At 43.1% G+C, this 24,029-nt stretch overlaps 4 protein-coding genes across 6 annotated transcripts; all 4 read right to left on the bottom strand.

The window, feature by feature from the left end:
* Nucleotides 1-189: 189 nt before the first annotated feature.
* Nucleotides 190-5,534, bottom strand: cbx7b (chromobox homolog 7b). The gene is made up of 6 exons (XM_003961527.3): nucleotides 5,076-5,534; nucleotides 3,835-3,878; nucleotides 3,620-3,685; nucleotides 3,050-3,113; nucleotides 2,615-2,912; nucleotides 190-2,519 (listed from the first exon to the last, which is right to left on the bottom strand). Exons 1-6 carry the CDS (start codon nucleotides 5,142-5,144, stop codon nucleotides 2,314-2,316), a joined length of 747 nt encoding a protein of 248 aa, XP_003961576.1. The 5' UTR covers nucleotides 5,145-5,534; the 3' UTR covers nucleotides 190-2,313.
* Nucleotides 5,535-6,215: 681 nt separating this feature from the next.
* Nucleotides 6,216-11,557, bottom strand: josd1 (Josephin domain containing 1). Of its 2 annotated transcripts, none has more exons than XM_029836772.1 (5): nucleotides 11,265-11,557; nucleotides 9,967-10,792; nucleotides 9,755-9,883; nucleotides 9,086-9,280; nucleotides 6,216-8,005 (listed from the first exon to the last, which is right to left on the bottom strand). In XM_029836772.1, the coding sequence occupies exons 2-5, from the start codon at nucleotides 10,323-10,325 to the stop codon at nucleotides 7,906-7,908; spliced, it is 783 nt and encodes a 260-aa protein (XP_029692632.1). In that variant the 5' UTR covers nucleotides 10,326-10,792; nucleotides 11,265-11,557; the 3' UTR covers nucleotides 6,216-7,905. The 2 variants fall into 2 exon arrangements, with proteins under 2 accessions (XP_029692632.1, XP_003961409.1); XM_003961360.3 differs by having other exon boundaries at nucleotides 9,967-10,766.
* A 1,784-nt stretch (nucleotides 11,558-13,341) lies between these two features.
* On the bottom strand, nucleotides 13,342-16,755 carry LOC105416595 (immune-associated nucleotide-binding protein 7-like). 2 transcript variants are annotated; one of them, XM_011605014.2, is made up of 8 exons: nucleotides 16,593-16,755; nucleotides 16,302-16,423; nucleotides 15,767-15,844; nucleotides 15,435-15,485; nucleotides 15,241-15,291; nucleotides 15,104-15,154; nucleotides 14,775-14,822; nucleotides 13,342-14,497 (listed from the first exon to the last, which is right to left on the bottom strand). In XM_011605014.2, exons 2-8 carry the CDS (start codon nucleotides 16,345-16,347, stop codon nucleotides 13,779-13,781), a joined length of 1,044 nt encoding a protein of 347 aa, XP_011603316.2. In that variant the 5' UTR covers nucleotides 16,348-16,423; nucleotides 16,593-16,755; the 3' UTR covers nucleotides 13,342-13,778. The 2 variants fall into 2 exon arrangements, with proteins under 2 accessions (XP_011603316.2, XP_011603321.2); XM_011605019.2 differs by having other exon boundaries at nucleotides 16,302-16,407.
* Nucleotides 16,756-16,977: 222 nt separating this feature from the next.
* Nucleotides 16,978-21,551, bottom strand: xrcc6 (X-ray repair complementing defective repair in Chinese hamster cells 6). The gene is made up of 13 exons (XM_003961528.3): nucleotides 21,456-21,551; nucleotides 21,039-21,121; nucleotides 20,751-20,860; nucleotides 20,404-20,545; nucleotides 19,923-20,174; nucleotides 19,170-19,353; nucleotides 18,896-19,082; nucleotides 18,641-18,809; nucleotides 18,334-18,495; nucleotides 18,102-18,231; nucleotides 17,694-17,794; nucleotides 17,494-17,610; nucleotides 16,978-17,390 (listed from the first exon to the last, which is right to left on the bottom strand). Exons 2-13 carry the CDS (start codon nucleotides 21,109-21,111, stop codon nucleotides 17,191-17,193), a joined length of 1,827 nt encoding a protein of 608 aa, XP_003961577.2. The 5' UTR covers nucleotides 21,112-21,121; nucleotides 21,456-21,551; the 3' UTR covers nucleotides 16,978-17,190.
* Between the last annotated feature and the right edge of the window lie 2,478 nt (nucleotides 21,552-24,029).

Raw genomic sequence — 24,029 nt, 5'->3', positions numbered from 1 at the left:
CCTGAAAGGATTTGACATTAGTAAAATAAATAATTGAACTGTCCTGGACAGCCTTGTCTCCTTCACAAGTGTAATTATCAAGATTTTTAACCCATTAAATGATGACCTGTCCCACATTACACATACATTTAAACATGTTGATCAATGAATCTTTAATATGCGTGCGTACATTTAAACACTTAAAAAGGATTCAAATGACAACGAGCATGAGGAACGTTTATTTTAGCATTACTGTGGAAACTTGATACAGACTGGAACGGGGCTACTAATGTGGAGAGTTACATGACCATAAAGTGCAAAAGTGTCACTCAACGGATCAGAAGCAGGACGAGGAACCACATTAGCCAACGGTCGGGGCTGCTAGTTCAAGCATGCCGGTACATTTAAATATGGCATCTGTAACAAACATTAAAAAACTATTCTGGCCTCTGCACAACAGATTTATTTACAGAATAAATATGCATTCGGGTTAATGTAGAAAAATAAGGAATAAAAAAAAAAAATCATTTTCAATTCCAAATACGTCCCAGTGAATTCATTCTGCTTCAAGTGTGTGTGTGTGTGTGTGTGTGTGTGTGTTAGCCCTCCAAAGGGAACAACAAAACAATGCATCATCAGGCACTTTCCATTCCCTGCAGCTTCACTGTCAAACAGAGACGGTTTGAAAACACCAGGTGCTCAGATCCGCTTCCTCTATTAAAAATTCTTTTAACCCTCAGAAGACACGTATGACATCATTTCCTGTGTCGCCCATTCAGGAGTTCAGGACAGGGACCCGATCCATTCAAGTCCATTAGTTAATTGACTTGTCCAGTTCAAATGGAAGAATAAATTTAAAAAATACAAAATTTCCAAAATATGTACAGGTTTTTTTTTGGGGGGGGGGGGTGTCTGTCTTAGGTACTTGCGCCTTTTGGTTGCCATAATTGATGCTTTGTTTTGGCCATTAAAATGTCACCATCCACGCCACCAAATTGCAATTAAACTGTATATTTCAAGGGTCTGATTACAGCTCTGCTGGGAAACTGTTGTTTAAAGTTGAACATGTGCACGTCCCCCTTCTTTATAAAGCAACACATACTTAAAATCCACTACAATTTCAAAAAAATAAATAAAAAATTGAAAGAATCAGCTACTAAATTAACAGTCTGTCTAATGTCCATTTGATTGTTTTGCTAAATGTTTACCACAGTACACCTTCTGGATCCCGTCAGATCCAGAAATGATGTATCCGATCCTCTCATCTGGGGTCAGATTTGTCCCAGGAAAACACAAAGGGTTCAATACCGACTGAAGTTTATATTTTACCAATGCGTTGTATTTCAATAAGTAGCTAATGTAAGCACGTGGTTTTCTCTCTTGATTTTGTAAATTTCCATCAAGTTTGCCATTTTTTAAAAACTGTATATGGCAGGAGGCACTTTATTTGGGTAAGTGGCTGAAAATTTGCTATCCCGAAGACTTTAAAACAGGTCCCAATGAATTTTGCTAAAAATTGACGACTCTGCAACAAATAAAGTGCAATTCCATAATACATTCTGTTGTTAGAGTCTTTTTTTTTTTGGTACAATAGTCCGTCATCAAGTGCGAGATGTGTTGAGTAGTGGAAGGTAAAAGCTACTGTAGGTGGACACAGAAAACTACACCGCGTACTTGCATCTATATAACTGGACCGGAGGAGAGAGGCATGCAAGCGAGTCCAATTGTTGGTGTTGGCAGGTTACAGGTAACGTACTTTGTGTAACTATGCAGCTGTGGCCTACTGTCTGCCCGCCTGCCTGTACTGTGGAGTATGTACAAAACATACAGACCTTTTCTGCAAAGGTGGAAGAGAGCAGGCTGTGTTTACATGCACAGAGATCTAAACCCTTGGGACTCGGCCCCTGTGCTACGGTCAAATCACGGCATAGGCAAATAGGATTCTGCTGGCCCGCTTTAAAGACACCGCGTAGGCTTTGGACCGCTCAGCAACTTTTGATACATATGTTTACACACATATATGTATCTGTTTTTCTACCACGCGAGTCCTGTAAAAGCCTGAGCTACCTATGGGTACCAGCGGGGTCAAAGGTCAACGCTTCCAACAGTCTTCATCAGGAGCAGAAGTCACGGCGGCCTAATGTTCCTCCAATCAACGGCGTCTTTGTCCGACCGTTTCCACTGTAGCATCTACTGGATTTGGCTGCCTCTGTGCATGTAAACGGACGACTGACCCTGCTGCAAGTGCTTGGGAGGTGGAGGGCAGCGCGACGGGTCTGACGACCACCGCGACCACGCTGCGCCACCTCCACCCTCACACCCAGACGCTCACTATCAGACCTTCAGGCTCCACTCTCTGAAGAAATCTTTGGCCACTGCGGACTCCCGGAATGTCACTGTGAGGGAGTTGAGGGTGATGTCTGTTACAGTCACCTCCCCTGGCCCAATCACGGGTTTCCAGATTTCAGTATCAGACACCTCTGCTGCAAGGACCTCGTCTGATCTGATGGTGGAGCACCAGTCATCGGTCTTCTCCTGTCCTGAGGGAGGCAGGGGGGCAAAGAGGGGAAAGGGGGAGTAATTCAACACGTTTGCGTTGCTCCTTGTTTAAGTGAAACTGTTCATGTGACACCACCTGACTTAAAAGACTCCCGGTCATCTTCTCCGTCATCTTCAGAATCCAGATTGTCCTTGTCTTCGTCCTCTCCTCCCCAGTCCTCTCGTGCTGGACTTGGAGGCGGCGAGTTAAGGCACTTGAACTGCACTTTCCTGTGGGCCGGCTCGGGCTCGGGCTCTGACTCCTGTCTGCAGTCATCGTACAGCTGCTCCTCATCCTCAGAGACCACGGAGCGCGTCAGGGACAGGTGCAGGCGAGGGGGAGGCTTCTCTGGAGTCTTGTGAGCACTGCGGAGATCCATGGTGTAGACAGTGTTCTGATTAAAGATCAAACAGAGAACATTCTTATATCACTAATGAGAGGACAAACCGGACTAAATTAGGTAACTGTATCATGAAAGACCGATTTATGCAGAATACGATAAGCACACCTTCTTTGATGGCTGAACATTACCTGCAGCAGTCTTTTGGTTTTGGAACCTTTCCTCCTGTGACCCAGAGCTCTGTCTCTCTGTTCTCTGAAACCCAAGCACATTGTTAGAAACAGCTAAACAGACTCTTGGGAACTATCCCACAGGTCTAAGGTGGCCCCTGCAAGGCCACTTTTTCTTTGAAATGAGGCATCAGGAATAAAAGTGAGTTCTGGGGAAGCCTTTTGGGGGACACATATGTAGGTCTGTTCATCCCCCCTGCTCTGTCTCCCCTTCTCCTCCTCCAATCATCTGGCCATCAGCTGGACCTGCTCAAGGTTAGCAAGTCTTTGTTTACCCTGTTCACCTCACTTTTGCTGCTCGGGGGTCAGCCTCCGATAACTTTGATTATATTGAACAGAGAGCGCCTGTCATTTTCTAAAGGGCCTGAAAACCTGGCACAGGCTGGGTTGTGGGCCGTATTCATCTTGTCTCCAACCTCTGAGTGATTAACACAGTGAAAGATGGAGGTTCGTCTGCTCCGCTGTGAGAGAGACCCTCTGGGATCGACCGGAAAAGGCTTTTCATCAACGATGAAAATAAATAGGACTCACTTCTCTTCGTACGCCTGCACCAAGCGCTGGTCCAGAATATGCTCCTCCGGCTCCCAAGTGCTGTACCTGCAACGGAATAATAAGTGGACGTCTCCTGCATTTGTTATTTTGCCAAAGATCCATCTGAACAAGCTGTTCCTGGTGTGCGCAGACACACGTAGTAACTGGGAGCATATGAATAAGATCCACTGTTCTGGCCGAGCTCAGCTACTTACTTGGGAGGCCATCCTTTCCACTTGAGCAGATACTCCACGTTTCCCTGTGAGGTCAGGAGTGCATTTCATTAATATCACATTAGCCAGCACAACGCATTAAACTACAACAACTTTCTATTAAATGTGCACCCATTTACACGTATTAAAGTTGTTTCAGGAGTCACCTCTTGATCTTTCTATACACCTGACCCATCCTGTTAAATAATAACAGTCACTCACCACTACAGAAGATGTTGTTTACCTTCCCCTGGATACACGTAAATATACTGTTTGTTCTATATGAAGCGCTAGGTCCACCAATATCGACATGTTTGCCATATACCAGCCAGGTTGGTCACCCTGCGGTGAGGGTCATCGACATTCCCACGTATATTACAGACGATACAGCAACAAAAGGAGAGCTAGCGCTCTTTAAAATGACATCTCAGAGGTGCCCTTAGTGATAAATTCACTTGTGGAGGGGTCCAACTGGAATTCTAACTAGTCTTTGATTACATGGCTGTTGTTTCACTTTATATCTTACTGAATACAAAGTTTATTATCTAGTATCAAATAAATCTATATGAATAACCTTTGAAGCGAGAACAAGATGCTGTATGTAAATGTGAAATCATGATGATGAAGAGAATAACACCGCAGCAGATCTCCTGAACAAAATAATAAATAATCTGCCGAATAAAAAAATAAAAGTCTCTGCTGTTAAACTTTATTTTTGTTGACAGGGTAGTTGTTGGCTCTTTAAACTATTACGCGATTGATTAACAAAACTGCAGATAACTTCATCCACAGATGGGCTAATTAAAGATCGATGGTATTCTCTGACAAAACTGTAGAATTAGGGACATTTGCTTAGATTTCGGGAGACTCTCGTCCAGCGGGGGGGGGGGGGGGAGGCTGGTTGGTGGTGGGGACCTCGGGAACGGGTTCCCAGGGTCCCTCCTCCCCGTGTTGGAGCAACATCATTTTAGACGCTGCGCAACTAATCTGGCACATAATTTGCGCCCGCATGTAATTAAGAGACGGGCCTAAAATGAAGGTCTTCCACGCCGCTGCGCGTCCTCTTCCGACCTGACACCTGACGTGTTAAACTGTGGACGCATTCTCCTCAGTCAGATAACCAGATTAGCGTCGCAAATCGGATTGAATCTCCTGATTACATGAGCGGCGCAGGCAGCAGCAGCCCTTCGCTGCCAAATGACGCGGCTCGTCTCACACCACCGAGAAGGATCCACAACCGCTACCTTTCGAACTCTTTTCTTGACGATGGATTCCACGGCGAACACTTGCTCCCCGATCGCTGACAGCTCCATCTCCGCACGTCCGTCCGTCCGTCCGTCCCTCCGGGGTCCGACCGTCCTCTCCCCTTCCAACCCGAGCGAGCGTTGTCGGTTTACTTCAGCGGTGCTTCGCCGCCGTCGGCCGCACTATTTCCCCGGCCGTTTAGGCAGCCATGAACCCGGGGACACTTCCTCGTGTCTTTCCTCGTGTCCACTGTGACTTTACAAAATCTGCGACACATCTGCACGCCGCGCCGCGCGCACCCCCGTGCACGCCTTCCCTGAAATAGTCCGTGCGCGCCACCAACTGCCTCATCACTCCCGTTACTCTGTGGATGGATACAAAGGCTGCGAAATCATTCAGGCTCAGGAAAAACCAAACAGTTTTATGTTTTCAACCGAATAAAGTATCATTACGTCCATTTTTACTAACTTCAATGTCAATTATCCTGGGGAAAAAAACAACAACTCTTACTTGCTTGGAAAAAGTAAAAATATTGCTAGACTTTATTTTTGCATTGCACCAAAACGCAAACAACAAAAACAGAACAAATGCTCACAAACAACCAGAAAATCGGGATAAACAAACTTTTAAAAGGAAGGAGAAAGTTCTGACGTACAAGTGTGGGTTTTGGTGTGTAATCGGCCAGTTTACCGGCCTTTGCCCGTTTCCTGGTGCTGAAGGTCTGCTAAGGTTATAACTTCAAACGGGATTTGTTCCTTTCTTCAGCTATCATCAATCAAATTCAAATACAACCTAGTTCCCTCTCAGTCTTTGAAAGTACATTGACATATTTAAGAATGAATTTCAAAAACAGAATGACCTGCTCTCATGGGTATCTCTCCTAATGCTGCCTGGCTTGGAATATGGTTCACAAACACAACCATGACGTTTTCAGTGTCTGAGCTGGATTAATTGCATTTGCAGAAGATTTATTTAGAAACGTTGGTACCAATGTCCATTTCTAAAATACTGAAAAAGAAATTAGATCCTAAATATAACTTAGTAACAGTATTTGAGGTAATGACAAGAGTGGAAGTCAAAGAGAGGGATTTTATAGGACACACGGTCTATAGTTAACCACTTGAAATAAACACACCTTATTGTGCACATTAAGTATTTTATTTATATGCAAAAAATTAAAAATAAAATACAGAAAATAATACAGTAAATTAGGGGCCGATGATTGTCATGGCAAAAATAATCAGACTGTGAGACGTGGTGAGCTCCCAAATTGTCAGCTAGAATGGTGCCTGCTCGCATTGATACGTCATAAAAGCACCATCTGAGAAAGACAAAACAAACAAACCCCAAAAAGAAAAGGGTGATCTAGTGTTCACCAAACCACAGTTCTGATTGAACTGTAAATAACGTAAAGTCCCTGGCTGCAACATCATCAGCCAAGCTTCACCTCTATGATTTACAATAGATGTCTTTGTCAACCACAGCCTGTTAATCTTTCAGAAAACAAATATTCTCTCAAAGAAGTTAAGGCCAATATTGTTATTAACAGAAAAAATATTTAGAGTGATAAGTTTGAAACCTCTCTTAAGGCTCAATTCACAACAATCTGTCATAAGACACGTCCGGCTAGGTTTCTTTTATAGTCTCTTCTCAGGCAAACTGGGCTCCGTCACACAAATACACAAGCAATAAAGACCTCCTCAGACTAGCAACAAAAGGGTTTTTACATAATGAAATAATTCAGCTGATGGGAGCATTTTCAAAATCCTCTCAGAGCTGGCGTCTTCCGGACCAGAAGGATGCGGAGCCCAGCATCAGCTGCTGTGCTACAGGGGGTTGCTGCTGCTGCTGGTGACCCTTGAACCAGCACAAAACACATTTAAAGAATCCTCTGAAATATCTGACCATATTGTGTCATATGGTTGGAATTGATATGAGTAAATACACTGTAGGCTTCAAGAGCTTTGAAAAGATGCTGGCTTTAAGTGTTTCAGAATCACCCCAAATAAAACTGATCCGATGATCACTTAAGGTTTTCACCTATCGACCCACAGTAGGAGATAAAGCATTGCCAACTAAAAATTACTAATTTGGCTTTTCTTTTTTTGCATCAGCTTTGTTAGCGAAATATGATAAAATGTCATTTTACGGTGTAAAGGACAGGAGTAAACAGTGAGTGGCGCTGTTGCTGCAGGAAAACCGAGGCAAACATCCACCAGAGGGAGTGCTCATCCCGGGAGTTGCATTGCTCTGTTGCACATGAAACTACAGGTCCTGTAACAGTTGGAGGTTCAGACGGGGAGAAATATTTGGGAAGTGGTGATAATACACATTTGGCAATGAGACAGATTCAAGATTCTCCCATGCATTATGAGAAAGAAAGGGTGGAGGCATGAAAGCAGTTAGAATGAGGCACAGGTAAGGGCACGCTTTGGTGAAAGTGAGGGATGGAAGATGTAAACATGTTAGTGTGAACACGTAAAATGTGTCAGAGAGGGTGCGAGAGTAACACAGCCGTTCTCCTGAAGCCTGAACCACCTTTGGAAATGTTATAGTAAAAATGAGGAACAATTACCCACATTGGAACTGACACTGAAAAATATTCCATGTATATATATATATATTTATATATGTATATATAAAAGCAGAAATGAAACTGTCAGTCTTAACTGTCTTGTGGGTAAACCTGGGATTCTCCTTCATTGCTTTGCATCGTCTCAACATCCAGCTCCAGCAGTGGCTGTGTAAACAACCCAAAAGGGGAAAAAAGAAAAAGTTGTCTGCGAGTGCACGTCCGTCTGACAGTCTGAGTAAACGCTCATTCTGTGATTAGCCATCAGTCCGCCATGATTGTTGCGCCTCCACTTCCTCTGACACCACCAGTAAGAGTTCACAGTTCTTCCCTCGCAGCTGCTGGCGGAGGAACTTCCTAGGTAGGCATAAAAATTAAGAAACATAACGGATAGTCAGTATATGACGCGATTGTGAGATTTGATGTTGTTTCATCTGCTGCTACCAATGAAAACGATTCTTTCTGATTCAAAACTAAAGGAACTTTTTATGGCTAAACAAAAGTCCTTTTTCTTTGCTCTGACCACAAGCCAGCTAACTAGCACGCTAAAGACCTTCACACACTATAAATGATCCCTCTCTACATGAGCCTGGTCCTGCTCAAGGTTTCTTCCTGTTAAAGGGGAGTTTTTCCTTGCCACTGCTGCTTGTTGGGGGTCAGGCCCTGGGATTCTGCAAAGTGCCTAGAGACCCTTTTGACTGAATAGATGCTACATTTGTTGAGAATAAATAAATAAATACATTTGTTTTGAGCCCAGCTGATTTTAGTGGTCACACTTGTATTATTAATTATATTGCTCTTTACCACATATGCAAATACACATTAAAAGCCATATGAGGTAAACATGTTTACAATCTTAAAATGCACTTTTGAGTTTTGTGAGTCGAAACCACTCAAGTTATATCTTAGTCTAAACTGACATGTAAAGTCTCCAGGGGAACAACAGGGATTTTTTTTTATAGTCAATTCAATAGGTTGCGATCAAAAAAAAAAAAATCAATCGATATCACTATTTACAGAGCCAATCTTCTCCCCTCTGCTATGCTGCTTGTGAATCACCTGCGTCATAGAGAAAGATCAAAATACAATTAAGGGTTTTTTTAACTGTTAAATGTGGCTAGTACCTAACTGAATATTACGCATTTAGGCCCAAAATTAGAATTTGCACTGAGATCACAGTGCTCTTATCAGCTGCAGTTTTTCACTCCTTTCATCAAACACTGAAAAAGCAGATACCTCTACAGCTTTGTGTGGCCCCAAGGAGTTGCAACCCCCTGCATAGCAAATCAATCAGTTACACTGCAAAACGCTATCTCAAGATCTAAAACGTAACCGCTTTACTTCCACAATCCAACAACAGAATCCATAAACACACTGGTCCAAACTTCCAGTGGGTTAATTCCAAACGCGTGGGCACTGAAGTCCCGTCACCCTCACCTGAGCTCATCCGAGTTGCCGATGGGTTGCGGGCCGCGCAGCTTTGAGTCCAGGTTGTAATAGATCCCCCCCACCTCTCTGACTCCTATCCAGTGTTGACGTTTGAGAGGCAAACGGAAAGGCCCCCAGCGCATGTTGGATGGCACGTTCAGAATGAAGCCTGTAACGTTGGAAAGCTCGATGCTGCCAACATCCCTGGAAGAACAAATCACAGGAACTTAGGAATGGTGGTGATTTATGGTGCATTTCTAATGCGGAATACACACATAGTGCACATACAGATGATAGCATTGGTCAAGATTAATGTAGATAACTTAGTTTTGATTTGTTTTCAGCTCAGACGCATGAAGATCTTTTAGATACAACTGTTCAAATGATAAAAGAAAAAAGCACTGTTGTCAAAACATTTTCATGAGGGAAACTACAACGCTGATAAAGCAGTAAGTAAAGCCAGACCTGTTGATTAGATTGCTGAGGTCAGATGACTGCTTTTATAGATATTGATCCTATATTCGCTATGTGACCGGCCTGGATGCATTTACAGTCTTGGAATATTAAAATATATATATCATATGAGTATCAACAGTGGCACCGACAAACAAACACTTCAGCACCTGACAGAATAATTATATGCTAAATTATTTCAAAAGACAGCTTTTTAGGCTGTACCTTCTTTTATCCCACCAAACAGCCTCAAATCCCCGAGTCTGCAGGGCTGCCATGATGACGTTTACGTCATAGTTCCCATTTCCCAGCATGCTCTTCTTGTGAGGTGTCACCAGAGTGCTTGGAGAAAGTCTGCAAAATGGAAAAGAACAGATTACCTGCCAGAATTCACATAGGATCACCTCTCAATGTAGACGGGTGGATGTCTTTCTCACCTCTGGCATATTTCCTGCAGTGTGTCCCTGCTGAAGGCCGTCCCGTCCTGGAAAACGTTGTTGAGAGCATGGAGTGCGCACAGCTCCCTCCGCTGCTTCTCGTGGTAAATGGCTGGAGTTGTCAGAGCAGCTTGAGGAGGCAGGGGAGGAGTGAGAGAGGAGGAGGAGGAGGAAAGATCCTGCTGCTGCTGCTGAGCGTCCGTGAGATCCCTGGACCTTCTTTCCTCTGTTCCCACCATCACCTCCACTCCTCCTGCTGCTTTCTGCTTGCTAACCTTCCATCGCATGCAGCCCAGTTCCTGTAATCCACCTCGACCTTTGCCCTTCCACTCACCAGCTGGATATGGTGCACTTCCCATCCCACCCTCACGGCTGCCACTTCCTCCACGACGAAATTCAGGACGCTACATCAGCATCATGACAACCATCTCCATAGCAACCTCTCAGCCACCTGGAAGAGAGGAGCTTGCGTGGCTTTGTCTAAGGCTGAGGGAGAGGAGAGGGGTGCGAGGTAAATGAGACCCACGGTGGTTTAGCACCTGCTTGCTCTGGGAGACAGTTGTGATGAAAGGTAGCAGGATGGAGGGGGTTGAAACCAGGGACTTGAGCCCCAAAAAAAAACAAAAAACAGATGATCCCCAAAAAAAGACCGAGAGAGGTGTAGTCAATCACAGCACTGGTGCATTTCCACTTCCTCCATCTTCTGAGAGGATGCTGTCAGCTCTTCCCATCCAGCTATGCATGTTTTCCCATCACTAAGCCTCATGCTATCGCATCCTCTGGAGCAGATCTGGCACAACCTGAGAAACAAACAAACAAACAAACCCTAAAACAAAGCAGAAAGGTACAACACGCTCATTAAAGCAAGCCAGAAAGGGATTCACTAATTCCCAGGACAAACGAAACCATCCAGATCCTGTTGTTGATGCACTTAGCCAGCTTAGAGCACACGAGAAAGTGCTACATCCTCCTCTTGTTCAACAGACCCCCAAAATGAGATGAAGGTAAACACTTCCAGCAGCAGGATAGAGGAAGCAGGCTGCTCTTTAAGTAAGCAAGCTAGCAAAATATTTCAACAGCCCCCGTAGCAGCGCTAGACGCCTGTTTCAGGAAGTCCATTGAGGACGAATATCTGCGGGTTCACTCTGAAATCACAGGCGTTTAGATGTTAACGGAAGCCTGATCGTTGGAGATATTTGCCATTAATCTCCGTGCTGCTCTACGTGACTCCTGGGTCCAACACAAACACGGCGCTTCCTTCTCGCCATATAACTTTATTCGGGACAAAGCGAACTTACACACAGGCTTCGCCGCAGCCGGGATGTAAAATTCCGGTCTGAAAAACTGTGTGTGGGCTCTCCTGCTGTCCCGGAGAATAGCCTGTCCTTTGTCTTTGCTAGTTTTCCCTGGAACAGCGCTGTCTCTCCACGGCTGCTCTGTCTGAGAGCTCCCTGCGCCTCCGCGCATGCGCAGCAGCGTTTCTCGGCTTCCACAGACCTTTTGCGTCACACGGCAGCGCTCCCTCCCCTGACTCTGCAAACGTATTTTGTTTCATGTTCTTAACCTCCCACCCCCCCCCAAATTGACCCTAAAATGATTGCATGGATTACCACGTGTGCCTGTCTCGCCGCGCGCCGCTTCTGTCTCACCTCCACCTGGAGCTTCCACTATGTATCCACATTGCTGCGCTTCTGTCAAAGCCAATAAACCACATTTGCAAATTGGTTTTGCTTTGATTCACCGTGTCATCTGCTAAATAAAATGACAGACTTGTGTAAAGTGGAGTAGTTGGTGAAGTTAAAGTGCATCATGTGTCTCTGGATAAGATAAGATGGGGGTCAATACCAAGATTTCTCTAATCTCATTTTTGTTTGCTGTCCACATTTTAGTTAATATGGACTATTTAAAGAACTCACATTCCTCTGTGACCACATGAACGCTCCTCTGACCAGCATTTCAGTCTTTGCTACATCATTGCACACAACAATACTGCCAGGATGTTTGTGTTATGTGTTCTGATATGGCAGCATACTGGCTGATCAAATGTCATTTCTGATTGTTTTGTGTTCTGCAGCAGCTCCAGCAGCATCAGCAAATATTCTTTAACTGTGTCTCTATAGCTCCAAGTCCACGTTTCTTCAGACTGACCCACAATACCCACAATAATACACTTACTGCAAATAATGGGTTTATGTTTCTGCGATATTCAGCCTTTAACAGCCTTTTAAAATGAAACATCGTGACAGGAGAGACCATTGTTGGGCTCTACAAAGTAAACTATTAAGAAGAGGAACCCAAAATCAGACATTTACATCTTGTTTCACCAAAGAAGTCACTATTGACACTATTAAAAAGCAGAACAAACATGAGCCAACCTTGTTTGTTAAAATATTATATGAGGACAGTGCTTTCAAAAATATTCGCATTTATTTATTGGTGGATTTGACACGATTGACACCATTTTTGTAGTGATTTGATTTAGCTGTGACTGTTAAACATACGTAGAGGATCCAAAACCTTCATTAAATGATGTGACATGACCGACCGTAAAAATGTAAGGGTTCATGAACGCGGCGTCTAAATTGTTCAGCATGTGACAATGTTGTCATCCAATTTAAAATCAACTTCTTCATTCTGATTTTAAGTGATGTTCCAGTGGACATTGGCCAAGAAAGGCTGATGATAAATCAGATACATGTGACAGCATGATCATACAGTGATTGCAACACTTGTATGGGCACCAGCACTTGATAATATAATGTAAAAATACTTCATAATTGTTCGAAAGCCCACACTGTTTATATTATTGTATACTGTTAGAGTTTATCTAAGTAGTATGTTTTATTCATTGTTATTTAGTTTTCCTTGAAGTTTCATATTTCCGATGCTCTCGAATGCAACACAGATGTCCGATGCTCTTGAACGCACCACTGCCGCATGTGCATGCGGTACTTTAATTAGTTAATTATCCACCCCCGATGCAACTGTAGAGAGTGCGTGTCCATTCAGATGCAGCTACGCTGAGATAATTTCACCTTTTTTGCCTATTTTTCTTCATTTGCCTGTGCTCCTGTGGTTTATTGCTGTGTGTGAATGCCATAAGGTAAGGAGTTGGCAGTGCATAGTTGTACTTATTTAGTTGTGTATAAGCTAACTTTATGTTATGTTAATGTGTGTTCAAGCTAATAATAATATCTAAATGTCTTGTGTTAGGTGATTTGTTGTGGGATAAATGAGAATTGAACTGTACTGCTTCATTTGCGGTGTTGCTCATTTGATTGTGTTTGTGTATTTGATGTGTGCTTGCTGTGCTGATGGATATTCGTTGTGTTGTTGTTGCAGACCACAGCAGAATAAATCATAATCCATAACCTGGACATCTGTATTCGTGTTCTTTAATTTGGACACCAACATCCCACATCTTGCCGCTCTAAACCAGCTAAATTCCTGGAGACCCCAACCTCTCCTTTTTAATAATCATCCCAAAACCTGCACTGAAATTACTTAATTAAAAAAATCTTTTGACCTAAATCATGTTGATGAAGCTCTGCTGAAAGTCTGAACCCCACTGCTGAACTCTGCACCACTATGACTTCACTTTGGTTTCCCTGGTGTTTTAAAATTTTTACATCTTCTAAATTATGAAAGAGATGAGCGGGCCAAGCACCGGAGCAAACAAAGGCCATCCTAAAGGAATCAAGGGGCATCAATGCTCTGAATTGGGAACTCTGCAGTGGTAACCTAATCAGGGATTTTAGACATTTTTTTTCACTTTGCCAAAGATTCCGCTGAAAACAGAAGCTGTCCGTTACTTATTTATTTCCCAGTTTGGTTGCCAGTGCAGAGGACATGTCTGCGAGCAGCTCCTCCCTCATGTGGTCCTCTTTCCTCTGCAGGCCATGGACAAAATACCCCCTCGTGCTCATCTCTGCCACGCGCTCCAGTAGCTGCCTGCGTGTCACACTCCGCACGTCCGGGGGGCAGTCGGGCCCGTTGTCCACCAGCTCAGGCCTCTGGTTACACAGAGACGTGGCTGTTTTTAAAGCCGCAGAGTTGGCCTCCAGCAGCTTATCTATTGTTCGCCTTCGATGAGGCAAGCAGTCGGCATGTGTGAGCACCGGAATCACATACTCCGTGACACCGTCTCCAAACAGTTCAATGGTGGTTTGGATCTCCTGAGCGACGTCTTGATTGATGCTAGATCCTGAAGCTCGGACCACCAGGAGGAAGGCGTGCGGTCCAGGACGTGCAAGTTGAAGGCTCCTCAGAGCTTCCATGGCTCTCTTATTGTTCCCCATTGATGTTCCCAAAAGATCTGGGGTGTCAATCGCTCTAATCTGAACGCCGTTTATTACTTGTCCTCGCTGAGTGCTCTCTGTTAACGGACCCATCTGTTCTGTTGACTCACACTTGCCCAGTAAAGTCTGTGCCAACGAGGTCCGTCCTGCCCCGGCAGGCCCCAGGAGGATCATCCTGAGGCCTTCTTCTCTGATACTGCTGTTGGACTCAAGTGTTCCTTCACTGGGAGATCCTGGGAATGTGACACAAGTCCATTAGTGCGATACTCGAACCTTTGGCAGAAATGTTGTTATTGTCCGTGCAAAGAACTCCTTTACCAGGAAAAAAGCCCATTTTATTGGGATTTGTTGGGATGTTTAAACTTGATTTAAACAACAACAATATTGAAAACAGGGTCAAGCTCCTGGTGTTAGTGAGCAGGGCTACAGCAGGAAAGGGATTTCTTTACTGCGTGAAAAAGAAAGGCTTAATGGAAACACATTTATTAAAGAGGATCACAGTGAGCTGACCTGTGATTGCCTGGATTACAGCGGTCAGCCTCTTGGACTTGGAGAGACCTGACGGAGCAGCCGATGATACGTCAGCAGGCACAACTGTTCATTATAGATCAGCAATAATTCTGTAGCTCTATCACTGAACCAGGCTCCCTCTTTCACATACCCACGTGCTGCTGTGTCTGCTGACGCTCTGCCTCATTTCCTCTGACTAACAAAACTTACCCAATCAAATTGTAACCTTCTCCATTCCTGTTTGCCTTCATACTTTCAGAGCCAATTCGAAGCACACAGTGAAGACTAAACGACATACAACACACATAAACACACAGACACACACTCACCTACAATAAACCGCCAGATTCGCGACAGCCACTTAAACAGAGTCTGAATTCCTGTCAAAAGATGGAATCAGCAAATGTGAAACTCTCTTTTCAGAAGCAGAGGATTAATAAGAATTGAAGGGAGCCGAGTGTTGTACCGCGAAGGGTTCCCATGAGTTGGCTCACCCAGCCCCAGAGAGTTGACAGACCTGAGGCAGAAACAACACTCATCAATGTCTCGTTGGTTTTTTACTTCACGTCACACACACACGCACGCACGCACGCACGCACGCCACTGTTATTTTAGCCACAGCCGCGTTTGGAAGTGCTCCACCGCCCTGACTCAGCTCACCAGTTAGAGAGCAGAAGATCCGAATGGGCCATCGGATCAGCGCCGGGAGGGCTGCAGGCAGAACAGACCTCGATCAGAATGTAGCATTATGCAGAGCAGAAGAATTGTGAAACATCACATTTAGAGTAATTGTCATGTGACCACTTTTTTCAATAGGTTTCATGAAGGAATCTGGTCATGCAGGCGACACCTGGTCAAAGAATTGGTCCATTGTTGATTTCCACAGGATGTGTTGACCAGGCCTGAGTACCTGCTTTATGCTTGTGACATGTTTGCTGAGTATGTGGATGAATGCAGACATGGATGTAGACGTGTGCTGAGGGTTGACTGACTCTGAGAGAATCTGTAGAGCAGATAGCCCACCAGCGTAAATGCTCCCATCTGGACGTTGCTGCTGCTCAGCCACCAGCCTAAAGACAGAAAGAAAATAATAACAGTGTTAAACTTTACAGCTGATTTCTTATACAAAACTACATTGGAGGAACAAAATGCTTCAGTCTCCACACAAATGCTAAAGTTAACATGGATTCATTTTCACTTCCTGTTAACTGGGATCACTGAACATGTCCTGACCGCCCCTGCTCTGAATTTAAAAGTGTGGATAAATGAATCTGTTAAAATAACATTAAAGCACAAAAATAAAGCACAGCACACCAAGCTGGTTTAAAGACCTGAGTGGGAGATTCACAGAACTTTACAATCTACACAAAAAGCTATTTAAAGTAATTCAATTGATTATCAATTAGAAAGAAATATTTTTTTTATTAAAAAAGACAAAGCTCTTAAATTTCACTGCAACATTATCTATTTTACTTTTCAGTAATGGCCCTTGTTTTATATAAGTTGGCACTGGAGGGTCCTTCTCACCTGGAACAGCATCCTCGGTACCGTCTTGGTCACAATGACACTCCATTTCTTCTGAACGCAGCAAATCAAGGCTGCGGCAGCATAGACGAGCACTTCGGCTCAGAACCTTCAAGATAAAAGAGCTTCTCCAAAGTAAAACAGGAAGCAAACTTAAATTTGTTGTTACTGCAAATAGCAAGCTTCAGAATCCACCAACTGCTTAAACGTTGTATAACTACATTAAAGAAATGTATAAACACATTGAATAACAGAAGCATAACTATGGTTTAAATGTTGCTAAAGCTCAGTTACCTGCTGTGTTGCTCAAGATGATCCTCCACAAAAATCTGCTGCACCTCAAGAGGTCAAAGTAGTGTGTGATCCATTCTTCCTGTTATTGTGTGGGATGATTCACTAGTGCAGGCCTGCCCCCAGCAGGAACACACCTCTTACTCTTACTTTACTCTGCCATGCAGGTATGCTGTGGTCTTATTTTGGAAGGACACACCTTCTTTTTCCTGCTACAAGTAGAACTGGAAATGCTGCCTACGATGTTGAGTTCATTGAAAAAGTGCGAGATGGATTCAGAGCTGAGAAAGACACTTATTTATTCATTTTAGAATGCTTTCCCCCCTACATGGAGCATGGATCGTTTGACACACTAACTGCAGCCATTAGCACAAAACGACACGCTGACTTGAAGAAAAACTCTTTAATCTTATCAAAACACAAACCCTCAGATCTCTAAACAGGGATCCCCTGGAATAATTCTCAGGGATGATAGAAATCTTTTAACTGCATTGACCAGAATCAGGTCTGTGCGAAGCGACGGATAAAATTTCTGCTCTTGGAATCAAACGCGACCACGTTCATGATGGATCTCTGACTTCTTCTGTGGTTCTCCCGTCACTCAAGGGCCCATTTGGGCAATCAGAGCATCGATTAGTTCTTGTTTCTTGGTCCCGGTTGTCCGAAATCCCATCTTTTTACAGGCCTCTTTCAGCACGGGGACGGTCAACTTTCCCAGGGTTCCGTTTTGCACGTGAGCCCTCAGCTCTTCTTCTGACACCTCTACTCTGGCCTTCTTCTCATCTCCACCTCCGTTATCAGCTGCACAATAATAGAGAACGCGTACATCGAGGGACTGATCAGAGGAGCCATTTGCTGTATATTCAACGATACTTGTGAGATTAAAACACCTCATAGCCCTGACCTGACTTGCGTTTTGTGGTTGGTTTGCTCTCTGGGTTGTAATTGGCAGGGTAAACCAGATCTTTAAACTCCTCCGCCAAAGGACCCAGACGCTGGTTTATCTGATCCACCTTTGGCACTGAGACAAAGAAAAAGAGAAAAACAAGAAGTGATTAAATCAGACAGACAAAACGGAACCAGGAACGCTTGTCTGAATCTTACTAATGAGGTCTTCTACGTCCTCTGGAGCCATCATATCCAGTGCCAATGCCTCCAGGTTCCTGAAGTGCTTTTGAATGGCTGGATTCTCAAAAGCATCACTCCTGTGGACATTTGTATGAAAGAAGTTCTAAGTCCTTCTTGTTTTTCTGTTCTGCTTTCTTGCATTCGTTTGTTGGACCAGACGAAAGGTCATCCACCCTTAGACAAAGTCTAAAACCACCATAAATCCAGTGTGACAACGTTTGTGGTAATCTCACAGATGTAAAGACTGTTCAATCATCAGAACCACATGCAAATTTGTTTTAGGATAAAGCCCAAATTATATCCAAAACCCATATGATTAAGAAAAACCTCGTCAACCGTTCTAAAACAGTTTGAACTAGTCTGGCCTGGCTGTGATGGCAGCACCTGTATTTGAAGCGTAACTTTGAGACAATCTGCTTCATCTTGTCCACCGGGATTTGTGAAGCTGACGGAAACTGTGGAGGATCCAATGTCCGTATGTCATCAGCGTAAGGCAGGTAGATGAGGTGAAAACCTGAGACAGGAAACATCAGATGGTGCCTTATAATGTGATGCTGCTCTCTCACTACTGCAGTTTTTTTTTTTAAATTCCAGAGCTCAATTCGGTATGCTGTACCTGGTGCCGTGATCTGTACTTTCCCTTCGTCCAGTTCTTCTTTCTGTGGTACTAGAGCAGCGAATCGAGGTGGACAATTTCTGCGAAGGATGCAGCGACACAATGCGAACACGTCCTTCTCGCTGCACTTTGTCAACAAGGCGGAAAAGAGACACGAACTGCCTACAGTAGAAAAAAGCAAAAAACAAAAACCAAAAGAAGGAATGTTTAATGTCCAAAGCTGACCACATCAGCCTGTGTGATGCACCAAAAAAGGATCCTCAGGCTCCACTCCTGTGGTGATCAGACATGTCTTCTGCTACTCTACCTTTCACCATGTTCTCCTCAGGATAGATAAAGACAGCCGGACGTATATGGTGGTGAATTTTGAGCATCTTTATCGGCTTAAATCCAATAAGATACAGCCCGGGGTCTTCAAACTTCTTGATGGAGTCCACCTCGTCCCTCTCCATCACTATCTGCTTCTTACCATACACCTGAGCAAACACAGGTTTTTCTGCTTGATGGAGGATGAACTGTTAATGCAGCAGCGTTGCAACATTCTGTGCCAGCCTGCTCTCACCTGGGCTTTCTTTATCTCACTAGGCAGGAGCAGCCTGCCGGTCTGGGTGTCGAAGGTCTGAGGTTTGCTGTGAACCTGTTTGTTGGTTTCCCTGTAAAGTTTGACAGAACCTGGTATCTTCGCAGGCACGGCCATTGCATAAATGCCCACAGCCAAATTTAGCCCCTCACCAAGAGACAAGTTTAACCTAAAATATGTGGGATGGGAGGAAACAAAAATAAGTTTTCCATCCATCAAGATTTGCAAGTGTGTGTGTGTGTGTGTTTTTCCCCACCTACTCATGGCCCTCTTCTTCTGCTCCTTGGCACGTACCCTCTTCTTGAGGTCTTCCAGTTTGCCACAAGGCTCCAGCTGCAGTCCAAGCTCACCCTCGCTGTCAGGACTTATAATATCGCAGAAGAAGGTGGAGACGTCAAATCCCCCTGGTTTCATCAGATGCATCAAATCAATGAAGACACCTAGGAGAGAAACCGTTAGTTCAATTCTTTCTGGAAAAACAGAATGCAAATTCATAATCATCAAGTGTCATTTCATACTTAAAGACATCAATATCTGCTGTTACAAAGATATATACATACAAATGGAAGATTTAGGTTATCATATATCATATCATATCACAGGATTATTATTTCGTTTTTGAACACACTGTAAGAGGAGTCAACATAAACAACTTTGAGATTTAGTGCCCTTTTACAGGGCAACACAAACAGCAAGATTCCGTGGCATTGGCGCCTTTTACGATCGAAGTGTAAACGAGTGAGTGAGTCCGCAAACATGTGCATTACTCTTTCAGATAAAGGCAGCGTGTTACAACACCGCTGTTTCACTACAAACATCTCCAACTACTGCCCTGGCATGCTCGCTGCTGCCTTCTCAATAGTCAGTGTGGATCTGTCTCAACACACATCGTTATCACACTGTCTTTGTGATCGCAGAGTGCTTTTGAAAAGGAAAAAACCTTTAGAACATGGTCGTGTAAACATGACCTTACATTTTTATTAAAGAGAAGCACTAGCATCACACTTACCAGTTTCTTTCAGGTCACTGGCCTTGGTGCGAGCCTGTCGGTCCTTTGCTGTGTCGCCCCCGTGTGGTTCATCCCTGCAGGTGAAGATCATGAGTCTCTTGAACGAGAGGCGAAGCTTGATGTCACTGTAAAGGTTGGCGCAGCACCACAGGGCATCACCCAGTGACGTCTCGCCACTGCCCATGGTCTTTTCCATCAACCGGGCACCTTTTTCCCCTTGCAGAGCATCCACTTCCTGTACCCGCTTTGCACCTGTGGAAAATCAAGAGAGTAGATGAACGTGATCGGACTAAGAAGACTGAACGTGAACTGGAAAGAACTGTGTTTTGCTTGACAAAGAAAACGATAAATGGGCTCTTGTTTTTTTCTGCATTTGAACAATCTTTACCCGCTTTACTTTGAAATTGTAATCACTTCAAGAATGTTGAAATGTTTTGCGTTTCATCAAAACTCGAACTACGCAGTAGTTTCAAAAGCTCACCGGGTTCGTCGAGGTTGTGATACACATATACGTGTTTAAATGAATTGCTGGGATTTTTGCTCTGCTCTGTGCCGTAGAACACCAAAGCCATGAGGTCCCTGTGGCTACTGATGATCTTGCTTGTGTACACGCTGCGCACGACCTACAGAGACCACAGGTCAATCATTTTCATTATTGTTAGTATGAAAGCAAGCTTGTATTTTCAGCTAAAAGAACCACTCTGTGTTGCTGAATTTGCAAATGTGACATACTAAACAAAGTCTGAAATCTGAATAATTTAGATACCATGTAAAGGTTCACAAAGACATTATAGAACGTGCAGCAACAACAGAACATGGTCCTCTCACCTGCATGCTGAGGTCAAAGTTGGAGGGCTGGCCATCTTCTCCTTTTACAAACATTTCTTTGGATGCATCAACCAGAAACACCAAGCTGTCTCTCCCTGTGACTTTGTAATCTGATAATAAAGAGAGAATTTGATTTTAGTTTGGGTTGAGAGGCTGTCTTTTTTGGTATGCAATCAAATAAAAACATTGAACACCACCACATAGATGAAAAAATGTAATCCAATAGAGTTGAAATGATAGAAATAACAGTAAATATCAAAGTCGAGCAAAGGAAATGTCTAAGCTTACCTCTAAACTGCTCTCCATCCTCTTGCTCTTCCTCCTCATCATCATTGTGGTAGTACGCGTTCCACTGTGCCATCCTGAACGATCTTGGATGTCAATTGTTTTTAATGGGGCACAACGAGAAAAAGTATCAGTATATTTGCAAATAAATAATACTCTGCATGTGGAGTCAGTAACGCACACCAGCAACCGTAGTCAGGTTTAAACTATTTCATCAAATAATGATAAAAATCCAAACTCTCTGTTTTATTAAGTTTCCTTTTGTTAGCGAGCTAGCTTAGCTTGTCACTGTCAGCTGTAATTGTTTCACTGGAATCCATGCCTTGGTTATTTAGCAACACCAATTGTTTTAGTAATGCACAAAACTAAATCATCTAAAGCCGATGATAACAAAAACAGCCACTTTATCCCATCACTCACCAGTCTGCAGGTTACAGCTCTGGTTACACTGAGTTAGCCCAGTTAGGTCAAAGGGTGGCGCGTTCAGGTACGTGAACGAGCCCGCGGGAAGTCGTTTAGCTAAGATAATCGTTTATTGGACGCTGATCTTTCAATCAAACAAACGGACCTATCCGATGGAAGAAGGTGGGGCTAATTCTCGGTGAGAGGCTTGACCCCGGAAGTGTAGTTTTAGACTACATTTTTCCCAAGCTGATACTTACAGCTTACTCACAAAGTTCAGATTTTATTTGTAAAAAATATTTTATTTTATCCCATGTTTTTATCTAGGGACAACAACGATTGGGAGTAAGTATTGAGTCTGAGTTCATATCATTCCTATTAGTGTGGGACGACATCTACAATTAAAGATATTGTCTTGAAATGGTTTTCTGACACATGTTTTTCCCCTCAGAGCAGTTTTCAGTTCTGGCCTGGCAATCCAGCAGGCCATGACAAGTACAGACAAGTACAAGATGTTTTTTTAAGAGGTTTTTAAAAAAACAAAAAAAACAACAAACCCAAACCTTAAATAGATATAAGAAACGAGCTGAATGTAATACAATTTTGGCCTTTGATATACTGTATGTTAACCATATTTATGGACGTCTCAATTTCCTTTGCATTTTTACTTCCAGGAGCTTAGGAACACACTCACAGGCTGAGGGGTCCCACAATGTGCCGATATATTCTGGGCTTCAAAGAAATAAATCTTCATGCAGTTAATGTATACATGAATAACTCTCAGAAATTCAAAATGTTCCTGCAAATAAAATTCTATTGCATGATGCCAAGGAGTTTTTACAATGAACAATGTGATTTGGTTTGGCAAACAATTCAGGAAATCATTAATCAAAATAGGAAAATTTATTTCAAATAACTCTTCAGCATGTTTTGGTTCATCTCAGGGTTAATTGATGTTGTGATTTATACAATATAATACATACAGTAAGTTAATACTCGAAACATACAGTAGCAGTTTACTGCACCACTTGCTTCACTCGGGATCATCTCATGATCATATTGAGATTTAAAATTTTGTATGCCAGTTTGCATCTGCAGGTTATTGATTAAGTTGTAATGAAAAACCTGCAAACTCTCATGCTATTTTGTACTTTATTTCTTTAATGGAATGATTGTGTTGAAGAAAGGATGCTAATCCTTTTCCCACTGTATAAATGAATAAGTACCACGTCCAAGTTTTTAGTTCATGTAATATCAAGGCAAACCAGGTGGGGGCAGTACACACTCACTACATACTGGATCCAGACAAACGAGAAACGTAAAAATTAATTGCCCTTTTAAATGATTAATTACTAAGACGTTCTCTGAAAGAAAGCTAACCTGTTTGACACAGAGATATTTATACATGGCAAACTTTTGTTTCTCTTCTGAGAATTTGCTTCATTTTACAGTACGTTCCAAACTTCTCTGGTATTTTTGTCATGTACCACTTCTGGTTCACTCAGAGTTCTCCCTCTTTCTGTGTAGAATCGTTGCCAAGAAGCTGTCCCATCGTCTGTGTGCTTAGCTCCTCTTTCACATCTGTGAGAGATTCATTATTACCAGCAACAATTATATCATCCAAGAATTATTCTGTCATCTCCAGCCTCTTCACTATAAACACAGATTTTTAGTAGCGTGTTTAAATTGTGTCATTTTGATTTTCCTTCTTAGTGGCATCAGCCCAAATGAAATCATAGAAGCTTCTTTGAAGGTTTGTGGAACATTACGAATCACTCTGTAGCTGATCAACATCTGCTTTACATTCATACTCCTGTAGCTCCTGTGGGCATCTCCTTCCTCTTTTACTCTCTTTGGGGTTAATGTCCTGTAGATCCAAGCGTGGTGCTCAGTAACACTTTTTGTTATGAACTTGTCTGATCTTGAGAACTTGCCCTGTGGCTGGGTAGAAGATCTGTGGGGCTGCGTCCTCCCTGTCTTCTTCAGTTTTAGGCCACCTGTGGCTGACTTTAGTCCTGGCAGCCACAGGTGGACTAAAACTTTATTTCCCATAATCCATGATTAAATAAAAAGAAAAATACTTTATTTCTGCTTACGCCCTTATAACAGATATGATGCCAATGTTTTCAAGCAACCTGACTATGATAAGAGGTCATCTCTGAAATATTTGTAAATCAATAATCTGGCAATGACTTTAAAAGTTAAATGTATGCTGAAGTTTATGCTTGAACCTCAATGTGTGGCTGAAATAATAAAGTTCTGCAAACACGAGTGAAGCTACTGTGGCAGAAAAGACTCAGCACAAGCTACTCGAAACATTTGATGACATTTGTCCTCATAGTTGGTCCTGTGTGATCCCGCTAGCATCTGGAGTTTTCTGATATTGGCGCTACGACAAAGCTACGTTCACTCCTGATTCAAACAATAACAGGCTACTTATTTTTTAATTATGAATGCATTAGCAGTAAGCAAAAACAGAAGAAATCAGGGGGACCAAATACTTTCCCTGGCATTTAAACAGAGTAAATGCACATACTACTATGTACATTTCTACTGCACTTTAAAAAAAATGCACATTTTTGCTTTTATGTA

This window comes from Takifugu rubripes, chromosome 1 (genome assembly GCF_901000725.2).
Source record: "Takifugu rubripes chromosome 1, fTakRub1.2, whole genome shotgun sequence".
NCBI classification, from domain to species: Eukaryota; Metazoa; Chordata; class Actinopteri; order Tetraodontiformes; family Tetraodontidae; genus Takifugu; species Takifugu rubripes.
This window is presented reverse-complemented; position numbering and strand designations above follow the sequence as displayed.